This window comes from Pleuronectes platessa, chromosome 19, assembly GCF_947347685.1.
Source record: "Pleuronectes platessa chromosome 19, fPlePla1.1, whole genome shotgun sequence".
NCBI lineage: Eukaryota > Metazoa > Chordata > Actinopteri > Pleuronectiformes > Pleuronectidae > Pleuronectes > Pleuronectes platessa.
This window is the reverse complement of record NC_070644.1, coordinates 3,071,836-3,085,979: the sequence shown is the minus strand read 5'-3', so window position 1 is coordinate 3,085,979 and position 14,144 is coordinate 3,071,836. Positions and strand designations below refer to the sequence as shown.

At 41.7% G+C, this 14,144-nt stretch overlaps 1 protein-coding gene across 1 annotated transcript; it reads right to left on the bottom strand.

Annotated features, from left to right (window-relative positions):
- Nucleotides 1–226: 226 nt before the first annotated feature.
- Nucleotides 227–2,514, bottom strand: LOC128424872 (granzyme K). The gene is made up of 5 exons (XM_053411298.1): nucleotides 2,253–2,514; nucleotides 2,025–2,166; nucleotides 1,398–1,536; nucleotides 1,018–1,293; nucleotides 227–922 (listed from the first exon to the last, which is right to left on the bottom strand). The coding sequence occupies exons 1-5, from the start codon at nucleotides 2,314–2,316 to the stop codon at nucleotides 764–766; spliced, it is 780 nt and encodes a 259-aa protein (XP_053267273.1). The 5' UTR covers nucleotides 2,317–2,514; the 3' UTR covers nucleotides 227–763.
- Between the last annotated feature and the right edge of the window lie 11,630 nt (nucleotides 2,515–14,144).

Below are 14,144 nucleotides of genomic sequence, written 5' to 3'. Positions count from 1 at the left end.
GCGATACGATATGCATTACGATTCTGTGGGTATTGCGATTCTGTAAGTATTGCGATTCTATATTACGCATTCAAAGTAGATTAAACCCTTATTCAGAAGGAGAGGAATGGCAATTTTAGAAAATGACTGAGTTCTCTTGACATTTGCAAAAAGTAAATATGATAGTTACATTTTTTGTGATCTACAGATGACCTGAAGAAGAGTAAGAGAAAGAAAACACAACATATAAAATGATTTTTTTTTATTTGAACACTGATCTTAGGAACCTGAAACCAGAGATAACACAGCGCTGGGAGGGAGAACAAAATGTAAAAGAGTCATTTGAGAGAAAGAAAAGCTGAGAGAGAAAGACAGACAGACAACGTGCCCTCTTTATTTCGGCCTCTGCCTCTATGACGACAGAAATGTTGATGTGGGGTACACAGTATAAGAACATGGATCAATGATGATTAGATTATACATCATGGACCAGAATTTATCTTTATTACAACACTACACAAGAGTTGAGCTGAAGCATCAGTTTCAAATTAGGCTCTTGATGCAGGAAGTGGTGAATCTGTCGGCATCTGTCTGGTTGAAGGACTCATAATGTCCCTTTAGCGATTTGCTGTCATGATAAACACGTGTCTCTCCAGGTAAGATTTCAAAATAAAATCACTTTGGCCTGTTTTATTGCAGCAGAAGCAGAAATCTCCCTCGTATCACCTCACATAGAATTGATTAACATGGTTGCAAAAACAAAATCCTTCACAGCGGGTGCTCATTAGATGTCAGACATCTTCATTGTCTCATTGATCCATTTGAGTTTTCTCTCTGTGAGATACGAGTACACTCCTGGCTTGTCTTTCCGGCCACATTCGATTCCGAAAGAAGTGAGTCCAACCAGCCTTCCGCTGCATATCAGTGGGCCTCCTGAATCCCCCTACAGAGAAAACCACAGTCACTGACAGGCAGTCCAGACACTGACAGGAGGGACGGCAGTTAAATCCCTGCAAACAAACATTCATGGTTACTTACCCTACAGGTGTCAGCTTCATTTTTCCCGTCTGAACCGGCACATATCATGCCACTGGTGATCACAGGTTTGTTGTTGTAATATTCAGCAGAGTTGCACTTCTCTCTATCGACCACAGTCACAGTGACGGACATCAAGACGTCGGACATTTTCTTAACATTGTTATTTGTAAAGCCCCATCCTGCCACCATGCATCTGGTCCCAGCTGCCGGATCTTGGATGGCATCACCCAACTTAAAACACTCCACCGTCTCGGTTACCTTCACTGATTTGTCAAGCTGAATTAAGTAAAGAACAAAATGTATTAATGCTGACTCTCTTCACATATATTGGCTGATTGTTCAATTTATTCGTTAACATTGATGCTGTAATGTTATTTTACCTTCAGCAACATGATGTCATTGACCCTTGTAGCTGCATTATAGCGGGGATGAGGAAAACACTTCTTAACCTTTATGACCTGCCTGGACTTGTCTTTTTTAGCCTTGATCGAGTGCACCCCCAACAACACAGTCTTAATGCTGCAAGAGCAAAAACACAGTATTTTGTTTGATTACAATTCACAGAACTGAACTGCACACTGATATTTAAAGTGGTTTTAGATAAGATAAGATAACATAATCCTTTCTTAGTCTCTCAACAAGGATGGCAGCAAAGAGGACAGTCAGAAATAGACACCAGTGAAGTGATGATAAGTAAACATGCAATACTTATAAGTGCAAGGAAACACAAATGAACTTGTATGTAAACAGAATATATACAGAGGGAGAGTATATGCCTCATTAGATTGATCATATTACAGTGATCATATGTGTCTAGTCATGTTAACACGTTATTTTATCCACATTTGCATCGGCAAATAAATACGAGAGAACATAATGCTGCATTTTCTATAACCAGGTAAAATGACTTAAATTTTAATTAATACACAATGTCTTTTACACTGTCTGTTGGAAATGAAGATTATTGATGGCTTATGTTCTGAAATGTTGTAACTATGGTAACGCACTTTTTACAGTGGGCAGCAGTCAGGACCCATGATTTATCGATCAGTATCCCTCCACAGAATTGTCTTTTTTTCTGAAGCAGAGCCATGTACGGCAGCGAGTGGGGCTTCACTTCTTTCCCATCGATAATCTCAGAGCCATCACCTAAAACCAAAATTCAGATGATACATTTAAAAAAAAAAGAATCAAAGTAGAAGCTGAAATATTTAAATCAGAAATGTTCTACTCACTTGAGACGACAATGAGGAGGACCATGCAGGAGAAGAGACCGGTGAAAGCCCCCAGGCAGGACATGTCTTCTTATCTCTCTCTTTGATCTGATGGTGAGATGCAATGAAGCCCCCCCCCCCGTCCTCACACTCGTCTTTATGTCCTGAAGTCAAAGGATGTGGTCTGACCATGGAAAATCATGAGTCAGCGTATTGGACGCAATCTTGACATGAGAACTGATGTGCACCATCTCCGTGCAGAATTCTGTGGTAACAGCTGTTATCATTTTCCGCTCATGTGGTCGGGTGGAGACTATAAGTGACGCTGGTCATGATCAGGGTGCAGACGTGTCAGTGAGGTTGGGCCCAAAACGCAACTGCTAAACGTGGAGGCTGGTGTCAACCTTGTCAGCTTCACTTTCCTTATGAGCGTCTTTTATCACGACTTAGAGGAAACCTAGACTGCTGGAGGAAAGTGAACGTGACACAAAGCTGGTGGGTCAAATGCAAAAAAATACAACTCTAAGAAAGGTTTATTTTCATTTATTGTTACCTTGAAAAAAATTTTTTTTTAATCAGTACAAAAATGTAAATGTCAAACAGGCACATAACACTAACGGTTTATAAAAGGTGGGATATCAACCAAATATGAAATACTAATCAGTGAGCATTAGGCATGGTTCCTATAGTCTTTATACTGGATACGATAATTAGCAGCTGACTGAAGCTCCACCTTTATTGTAAAGGTAAGAGAGTGGTAATACTTTCACTAACTCTGTGTCAGAAAGAAAATAATCATCATATTCTTTAATAATCTTTAAATGAACAGAACACATGAATCAAGTCATCAATCTTACTGCATTAGTTAATTCTTATTGACACAGTTTGCCACCACAGACACTAACTAATTGCTTTCTGATTACACAGTACCTACACATTGTCAGGTATGACTGGGGAAACAGCTTTTTAGTGTAAGTGTAGGTCTGAGACAGTGAATAAAACCCTGGTACAGTACATTTATACTTTAAAATATCCAAAATACACAACTGATATAAAACCAAACAAACCTAGAGGTGAAGGTGTGAGAAAGGCAATATTTGTGCAAGGAACATTTTCTCTGAAAAATATTTTTTACATTTCATTTAGCTGACGCTTTTATCCAAAGCGACATACATTATGTGCATTCAACCATGTGGGTACAAACCAAGAACAACAAGAATCAATAAAGTATTATTTTGTTCAAGAAAGCCCAACTACACAGTGCTATAAGTAAGTGCTACTAAATTGTTAGTTTAAACTTTCACTCAAGGTATAGTCGGAAGAGATGTGTTTTTAGTTTGCGCCGGAAGATGTATAAACTTTTTGCTGTCCTGATGTCATTTGGGAGCTCATTCCACCATTTAGGAGGCAGGACAGCAAACAGTCAAGACTTTGTTAAGTGTTTAGCTCGCAGTGAGGGAGCAACGAGCCGATTGGCAGATGCAGAGCGGAGTGAACGGGCTGGGGTGTAAGGTTTGACCATGTCCTTGATGTAGCCTGGACCCAATCCGTCCGCTGCACGGTACGCAAGTACTAATGTTTTGAAATGGATGCGGGCAGCCAGTGAAGGGAGCAGAAGAGCTGAGTAGTGTCGGTAAATTTAGGTTCGAGACCAGTCGAGCTGCTGCATTCTGGAGGAGCTGCAGACGTCGGATGGCACTCGCAGGTCGAGCTGCCAGGAGGGAGGTGCAGTAGTCTAGGTGTGAGACGACCAGAGCCTGGATCAGAACCTGCACCAACTTCTGAGTGAGAAGGGGACGTATTCTCCTGATGTTGTGCAGCATTCATCTACATGAACGAGTTGTTAGAGTAATTTTGGGATTAAGGGAGAGTTGACTGTCGAGATTAAAATAATGAGTTTCTCACACCGGAGTTGTCTTAGAGGTTTAATTATTAGCTCTGCAGAGGGTTACACAGTCAGCAACATGGCTCAGAGTGCAACCACAAGAAGTTAAAAAGGAAGGTTTTTATACAATGTGATAAACAGGAAACAAAACAGAAAGCAAACAGGAAATATCTGCTGTCTGGACTCACTGCTACAGAAAGATGAATCAAACCCAGCACACAGTTGCACAGATAAAGTTCAAAACAGTAGTGAGACATGATTGATGATGGAAATTTTCCATTACAGTTCCTAGAAGTCTGGGTGGGGGCTAACACAGAGTTGTCAAAGGTAATAGTCAGGTCAAAGGCAAAGTAGTTTAGTGTTGGGACATAGTTTTTGTGAAACCAAAGGCCTCCTCTTCGGCCTACATGGGAGTAAAAAGCCTGAAATCACATGTCCCTTTGTTCCGGAGAATACTAAGAGCCTCCCGAACTCAGTCTCCCAGGATACCTCATGATAAACTCCAGTTTAGATTTAAAAATAAAATCACTCTGGACTGTTTTATTGCAGCAGAAGCAGAAACTCCCTCGTATCACCTCACATAGAATTGATTAACATGGTTGCAATTACAAAATCCTTCACAGCGGGTGCTCATTAAATGTCAGACATCTTCATTGTCTCATTGATCCATTTGAGTTGTTCCTCTGTGAGATACGAGTACACTCCTGGCTTGTCTTTCCGGCCACACCTTCTTCCGAAAGAAGTGACTCCAACCAGCCCTCCGCTGCATATCAGTGGGCCTCCTGAATCCCCCTACAGAGAAAACCACAGTCACTGACAGGCAGTCCAGACACTGACAGGAGGGACGGCAGTTAAAAATCCCTGCAGATAAACATTCACCGTAACTTACCCCACAGGTGTCAGCTTCATTTTTCCCGTCTGAACCGGCACATATCATGCCACTGGTGATGACGTGATCTCTGTTGTAATATGCAGGAGAGTTGCACTTCTCTCTATTTACCACAGTCACATTGACGGACATCAAGACTTCGGACATTTCCATGGCATCCTCGCTTGTTTGACCCCATCCTGCCACCATGCAGCTGGGACCAGCTGCCAGATCTCTGATGGCATCATCCAACTTAAGATACTTCACCTTCTTGGTTTCATTCACAGATTCGTCAAGCTGAAATAAGAAAAGAACAAAATGTATTAATGCTGAATCTCTTCATATATATTGGCTGATTGTTCAATTTATTCGTTAACATTGATGCTGTAATGTTATTTTACCTTCAGCAACATGACCCTTGTATCTTTATGATAGCCGGGATGTGGAAAATGCTTCGGATCCTTTCTGACCTGCCTGGAATTCCCTTCATTTGCCTTGATGGAGTGCACCCCCAGCAACACGGTCTTAATATTGGAAGCCCTAAAACACAGTATTATGTTTGTTGTTATGTTGTTCTGCACGCTGATAATTAAAGTTATAGATAAGATAAGATAAGATAATCCTTACTAAGTCCCTCAACAAGGACGGCAGCAAAGAGGACATTCAGAAATAGACACCAGTGAAGTGATAAGTGAACATGCGATGATTATAAGTGCAAGGAAACACAAATTAACTAGTATGTAAACAGAATATATACAGTGGGAGCGTATATGCCTCATTAGATTGATTGTATTACAGTGATCATGTGCGTCCCACGACAATGAGGAGGACCATGCAGGAGAAGAGACCGGTGAAAGCCCCCAGGCAGGACATGTCTTCTTTTCTCTCTCTATGATGTGATGGTGAGATGCACTGAAGCCCCCCCCCTCATAGCTCACACTCGTCTTTATATCCTGAAGTCAAAGGATGTGGTCGGACCTTGAAAATTCAGCGTATTGGACACAATCTTGACATGAGATCTGATGTGCACCATCTCTGTGCAGAAGTCTGTGGTAACCGCTGTTATCATTTAGGATGGAGACTATAAGTGATGCAGTTTCTTTAATCAGTACAAAAATGTAATTGTTAAACAGGCACATAACACTAACAGCTAATAAACTTTTAGTGATAGCAACCAAATATGAAAAACTAATCAATGAGCATTATTCAAGATTCAAGATTTGTATTATCAAATGCACAACAATAACATTAAGCAGTCGCTGGCAGTGAAATGCTTGAGTCACAGGCTCTCTTCAAAGCTCAAGTAATTGCAACCTAAAAAATTTAATAGAAATAGAATATCAAAATACAAAATAAAGTATATATATCTAAACATATAATAAAACAGCTGAAGAGAAAATAAAACAATAGTGCAATGGTGCAAATATGTCACGGTGCTAGTTTGGTGGAGTTATTGCAGTTCAGAGGAGTTTAAAAGTATTATGGCCTGGGGGATGAAACAGTCTCTGAGCCTGGTGGTCTTTATACTGGAGAAGATGATAAGCAGCTGATTGTAGCTTCACCTTTCTCTGTCAGAAAGAAAATAAGCATCATGTTGCTCAATAATCTTCAAATGAACAGAACACATCAATCAAGTCATCAATCTTACTGCATTAGTTAAATCCTACTGACAGTTTGCCACCACTGACACTAACAAATTGCTTTCTGATTGCACCGTACCTACACATTGTCAGGTATGACTGGGGTAACAGCTTCATCTTACTTGAAACATCACCTGGTTAACACAGTTCTTGTTGGGGTTTGTAAATGTGAATATTACTTTAAACCTTTAATAAGAAAGGAGAGGAATGGCAATTTTTGAAAACTCCTCAGATCAATGATGTATCATTACCAGGGCCCATAGTTCCCAAGTTCAAACAAAACCTTGAATGTGAGCAAACTAGGGCTGGAATGTTCTTTACAAGTTATTTAATTGAATTATACGTTTGAGAAGGTTTGTGGGAACCATCTGAACTACAGATGACCTGAAGAAGAGTAAGAGAAAGAAAGATAACATAAAACATTATCTGTTTTTATTTGAACACTGATCTCACGACCCTGAAACCAGAGAAAACAAGTTTAATGAGAAACCAAAACGACCAGCAGGTGGCGATGCTGTTAGGCTTTCTCAGAGCAAGGACTCAATCGCAGACCAAGATGCCAAAAAATACTTATTTATTTCCAAAAATAGAAAAAACAAGGATCCAAAAAGGCAAAAAAACAGAGTCCAATTCAAAAACAGAATTAGGCAAAAAACAGAGAGTCCAATTCAAAAACAGAATTCCAAAAGGGAAAAAACACAGAGGATCAAAAATTTGAGTCTAATACCATACCAGGTAAACAAGGGCTCAAAAACAGCAGAATCTTTACGTAGCTTCTCACAAACAAACAATATCAATCCGACAGGGAACATCAGAAAGACTGGGTTTATATAGCAGGGGGAACAAAGACAAGAAACAGGTGAACTAATCAGGCAAACACTCAAGGTGACGATTGGGAACAGGTGAGGGAGAAAAAGAGCGGGAAGCAGCAGAGGGCGGAGTCTCCGGACAATAACAGAACACACATGGTCTGACAACATAAACACAAGAAGCAAATGACAACATAAATTAACAGGGGGAAACACATGACATAACAAAACACAAGCAGGAGGCATTAACAGATGCTAGAGAGGGAAATATCCCTTTTAAACTCAATTAGCTGCATCTTAATTAAAAAACAAAAAGTGCATCTTAAGGACACAAGGTAACACAACATACATAGCAACTCAGTATCTTCAGCAGTTTTAACAGACTCAACAGAGCTTTCATGCAAAAACATGAAATAAAAAGGTCCAACTGCTGAGAAGTAGTTTCTAAAAGACTCAAATTATGAAGCTTTAGCTGAGAAAACTTACTCACTGAATCTATGACAACCAACACTTCACTATGGACAAAAGTCAGTGTCTTGAGTTGCAGCTTTTATCCATAAACTCAAAATAAAAAGATTTGACCGAGCACAGACCCCTGAGGAACACTGTGGTTAACTTAGGTGCTCACAGATCAGATCTGAAAAATTGCCCATTGTTATTCACTCTCTCAAGCCAATAGCAAAGCCATCCGCTGTTTACCCATTTCATCACCAATCTCAATTAAAGGAGCGCATCATCATATTTTGAAATATGCTAACAGAGTATAATTGTCTAGCCAATTGACCAATCAGAGTAATGCTCTCCTCATATATTGTCTATTTTAGATTGGTGTGAAAGATAACCCACCCAGCATTAAGCTTTCATTAGACACCAACAATATTACACACACCCCTGTCTCCAAAATGTCTGTCAGTGCCTGTCAGTGCTCGGGCCCTAATGAATAATAATAATAAGACATAAAGATAATTCACTTGAACCACAACAGGTTTCCTGACTTCATCTTTGCAAATGAGCCATTGTTGTTTGTTATTTACACTCCAGCAGAAGACGAGGTTTAACTTTCTGCTAATATCTCAGTGCGGAAAAGTCAAACTTAAAGGTTCAGTGTGTAATGTTAAGGTGAACAGGATCTATTTTTCGGAAATGTAACTGAACAGGCCCGAGCCCTGAAAATTCCTCCAGAATACGTAAATTTTCACCACTTTTTAACTTTCTGCCAATTTTGGTAAGAATTTTAGCATGTTAAAGCCCTCAAAAAGCCAATTTATTTGCCTGAATAATAATAATAATAATAATAATAATAATCATTACAATTTCCATAGGGCCTCCCACTGTCAGTGCTCGGGCCCTAAATATCCACTTTTAGATTACAGTTTTTACAGAAGTATCTCGTATGTCCACAGGATGTTGTTAGGAGACAAGTGACAAGCAGCATCCTCAGGGGTTCAACTGGGCTGGTTTTAGACATGCCACTGTTCTTAATGGATTTTAAGCTTTTTAAACTGTATGGATTATCTCATTTTTATCATTTTTTTAGACATGGAACCTTTTTAAATGGAAAAGGCTGGAACCTACAAACTCTCTACACTGGCTTTTAGAAGAGCCGCTGATCAATGGAGCCATGCTGGATGTCAAGAGCATCTCCATACCAGGCCTCACCAGCATTCAATGCACCACCAGAGCAGTAACCCTGAGGACGATAGTAATTCATAAGGGAGATCTTACCATTGGACGGTTATATATATGTAGTGATTAAAAATGGTTCAGAGATGACAGTTAATGTCAATTCGGTTCAACAAGTATCCAGAATAAGACGGGACGCGAGGCTTAGATATCAATACAAAATACAATTTATTTAATAGATGCAAATGATTTAAAACAGACTGCTCAAACAGTAAAGTGACATGTGCAAAGGTTGGAACTTGATATAAATAAATGATAGCTTAAAATAGAGAGAAATTAGAGGCTCCAGACCCAATTGTACAATGCTAAAATATCATGCATTAAAAACCAAACACAACACACTTTAAAAAAATCACTGCAAACGATATACAACAACAAAATGACAAAAGAGGGCCTCTACTTTATGGAGCCAATAATTCGCCACCATTCAAGTCACTACCACTGAATTGCACAGTCCCAGTCAACCATATATATTGCACCTTGCAATAGAACAAAACAAAACACAAAGAAACAAATAATCAAACCAAATAATCTAAATGAAATCTAAAGTGGGAAAAAAACAGTGACCGTAACTATTTAGCTGGAGGCAGCCCTTTAATTCATTAAAATAAAGCAGGGACAGCGTGCATCCACGGTGACGCCGACACAGTCGCACACAGACACAGCTTCACGCTGGGCTTGCGACAAACAATTGCGACCACACGTGCTGCGCTCACGCTAAACTTCCGCACACACCCACAGGACCGGCAGTGGGGAGAGAGAGAGAGAGAGAGAGAGAGAGAGAGAGAGAGAGAGAGAGAGAGAGAGAGTGCTAAGGTGTCCCTAAATAAACTCCTCCGCCTCCCTGCAGCCTATAGGAGTTACCGTCCTGTCAGGTTAATTAACACATCCAGAGCGGGGAAAATGACACTGCTAAAAGTATAAAACTTTATTAAGAATTGACCCGCTACAATGGCCCCAATTTTGAAAGGTCACCGACCCGGTGACAAATTACAACCAGGGTCTAAACACTGTCTCAACAACGTGATGATTTGCAGCCTGGTTCACCTGCACGGTTCTAACTGAGATGTCAACGGTTTCATTTACTGACCTTGGAAGGTTAAAAGGGTTAGTGTGATGCCCAGCTGCGTTCCTTTTGGGCCTACTTTGTGATAAGTTTGGCTGCCCTGTTGCTACTATATTAACATTGCTTGGGCCACTTTCTTGGCTGTGATCTGAAGTGGATAGTGGGGTGCCAGAGCTATGTAATTCTGTGCCCATGGTTTGACCATTTAGCTCAAGGGGAGTGAGGGAGGGGGCCTGAACTCTGCACCAGTCGGGTTCCGTGGTGATTAAGACCCCATCTGAGTCACTGTCTTCGTCGTCTTCATTAACATCCGGTGAATCATCGACAAGGCCTGGATCAGGTACTGGTTGGTTTTGGGTCATGGGCCTATGGATGATGGCAGTCGGTAAAACCCTAAGTTCTGCCCTGTTAAGGTTCTTTTCTGGGCCAACACCATCTCTAGGGCATATCTTATATACCCTTCCTTCTTTATCCATGTTTTTCACCACCACATACACGGCTGGATCCCAAGCATCCTGAATTTTGTGGCCTCCTATGGGGTGACTTTTCCTGTAGACCAGGGTTCCAGGAGCGATAACCGAAGTTGCGTTTGGCTGATAGAGTCTGTTCCTTTGTTCTGCTGCCTGCTGGAGTCGTTCCTTTACATGAAGATAGACTGAACTTAGATGATTTTGATGTTCATCCATCCAATCCTCTGCCGACCTAGACGTGGGTTCCTCCTGTGATGCGCCCAATAGGAAATCCACAGGTAGTTGTGCCTTCTGGCCAAACATTAGCTCATATGGTGAATAACCAGTTGATTGGTGATCTGTGGTATTATAAGCATAGAGAACCTGAGGTAGATATTTTGGCCATTTTTTCTTCTTTTCCTGGGGGAGGGTGCGCAACAAGTCATGCAATGTTCGATTAAAGCGTTCACACTGTCCGTTGCCCTCGGGATGGTAGGGTGTGGTTCTACTTTTCTCAATTCCATACAGTTGACACAGTCTTTTCAAAAGGTCTCCTTCAAAACACTTTCCCTGATCACTGTGAATTCGTTTGGGCACGCCATAAATGTAGAACCACTTTTCAGTCAACACACGGGCTACTGTACTGGCCCGTTGGTCTGGTGTTGGGAATGCTTGGGAAAACTTTGAAATGACAACCAGCACATTCTCTCTTCCATCACTGGCCTTATCCAATACAGTGAAATCGATGGCAATGACTTCCAATGGTTTAGAGGCTAACAGGCTCCCCCTGAATGTACAGACTTTTGGTTGTACAACTTTTGCCAGTGTGCATCGGTTACACTCCCGACAGCATCTGTCAATGTCACCTCCAATAAAAGGCCAAAAACACCTCTGCCTCACCAGACTGTTGGTACGCTCTATTCCTTGGTGGCCCTGGTCATCGTGAAGACTTTTAAGGACCTCTCCCTGCAGGCATTGAGGCAGCAGGAGTTGGAACACCACTTGTCCTTCCCTTGGTAGCTGTATTTGACGGTATAGGACACCATCCTTTGACTTTATTTTGGACCACTGCTGCACCAGCTTCTTTACGCCCCTACCAGCATTGGCCATTTCTTGTTTAGTTGGAGGTGTGCCCCTCTTCCAATATTGTAGGAAAGTACCAATTACTGGATCTGTGGCCTGGAGAGCAATTAGGTCAGCTTTGGGCCGTAATGGGAAAGCAGCTATTGCTTGGCAGGTTACAGCCATGGCGTGGGCACTCTCGAGTAAGACTTTTGCTGGTTCATGGACTTCCGACGGCACCTTCAAGCCGGGGAATAAAAGTGATGTGCTCTGAGCGTGCAACTGGCGTGACAAAGCATCTGCATTGCGATTGGTTGGTCATGGGCGGTACTTGATCTCGAAATCAAAAACTGCCAACTCCGATGCCCACCTTTGCTCCACCGCCCCCAGTTTTGCTGACTGCAAGTAGCTGAGGGGGTTGTTATCAGTGAACACTATAAATTTCTGTCCCAGCAGATACTCTCGATATTTTTGGGTCACCGCCCATTTAAGGGCTAGGAATTCTAGCTTTCTAGAGCTGTAGTTGGACATGTTTCTTTCCGTGGGCCTAAGGCCTCTGCTTGCAAAAGCAATTGGTCGCCGTTTTCCCTCCTGGTCCTGGGATAACACAGCACCAAGTCCAGCATGGCTAGCATCGATTTCAAGGACAAACGGTTTGGTGAAGTGAGCATATCCCAGGACTGGCGCTGTCACAAGCAGTCTCTTGAGTGTTTGGAAAGCATTTTCACACTCCTGACCCCAACGGTCGCCTATAACGGCTTTCCCGAGGGTTCTGCGTTTCTTCTTGGTGCCATCCATTTCAGCCACCAACCGGTGGAGGGGAGCAGCAAACCTTGCAAAACCTTCCACAAAGCGGCGATAATAGGATGCGAATCCCAAGAATGATTGAAGCTCTGTACAAGTAGTGGGTTGTGCCCATTCAGCCACTGCACTAATCTTCGAAGGGTCAGTGGCAACGCCAGATGCTGAGATGACATGACCCAGGTATTTAACCTCAGATTGAAAAAAGGGTGACATTTACTTAGCTTCAATTTAAGATGTCAATTCAAGTCACTACCACTGAATTGCACAGTCCCAGTCAACCATATATATTGCACCTTGCAATAGAACAAAACAAAACACAAAGAAACAAATAATCAAACCAAATAATCTAAATGAAATCTAAAGTGGGAAAAAAACAGTGACCGTAACTATTTAGCTGGAGGCAGCCCTTTAATTCATTAAAATAAAGCAGGGACAGCGTGCATCCACGGTGACGCCGACACAGTCGCACACAGACACAGCTTCACGCTGGGCTTACGACAAACAATTGCGACCACACGTGCTGCGCTCACGCTAAACTTCCGCACACACCCACAGGACCGGCAGTGGGGAGAGAGAGAGAGAGAGAGAGAGTGCTAAGGTGTCCCTAAATAAACTCCTCCGCCTCCCTGCAGCCTATAGGAGTTGCCGTCCTGTCAGGTTAATTAACACATCCAGAGCGGGGAAAATGACACTGCTAAAAGTATAAAACTTTATTAAGAACTGACCCGCTACATATATATAATGGAAAAGGCCTGCATGACCAAAAGCCATTTAATAGTCATCTTAAGTTTAAATACCTAAGTATAACCAGCAAATTGTACCTGAAATATTAAAAGTTATGCACTAATTTAACAACAATCTTTTTTGAGTAATATTCAAGACCTGCTTTTATTAGAGCTAGCGTAAAGTACTTAGATTGTCGAATGGATAACCTAGATAGTGGGCCCCTCAACAGTATGCTGCATTTAAGCTCATAAATGTATTTTTTATGTAAAATTTCAATCTTAATTTAGTGACACTTAGTGGTGAAGTTGTATGTTGCAGCTAAATACCCATCATCTCACCCTCCCCCTCCAAACATCATTGGTAGCCTTCAGTTGTCATAAAAACTCAAAAGGTGTTTATTTTGTCCGGTCTGAGGTACTAAAAGAAAAACATGGCGGCCTCCGTATAAAGGACCCGCTCCCAAATATAAAGGGCCAATTCTAGTGTCAAGAAAACTAAAATGTGAACAATTTCGATGAAACACACTCGTGAAAACATCACTAGGATTTTTTGATATTTAATTTCTGCCGATAGATGCATAAATCTTACACACTGGACCTTTAATTTGTGAAATAACTATGGTTGACTACACATAATGGACCACATACTTGAGTCAGAAAGTAGCATGAAGTAAATGTACCTTTTTAATTGAATGTATACTTCCTATTAAAGTTACTTATAGGGGCTTGTCAGTGCAGTGGAGAGGGGACCCACAGCAAACGTGTTGCAGGAGTTTTTCGGCGACCAGAGCAGAGTTACCGGTCCTCCTTAAATTGGTGACAAACATGGCGCCCTCCATGTCGGGTTGGCGGAGGTGGGGGTGGGTCAGTGTCGCGCTGTGCTCCGCCCCGAATGAACACTGACTCGACGCTATCAGCCAGT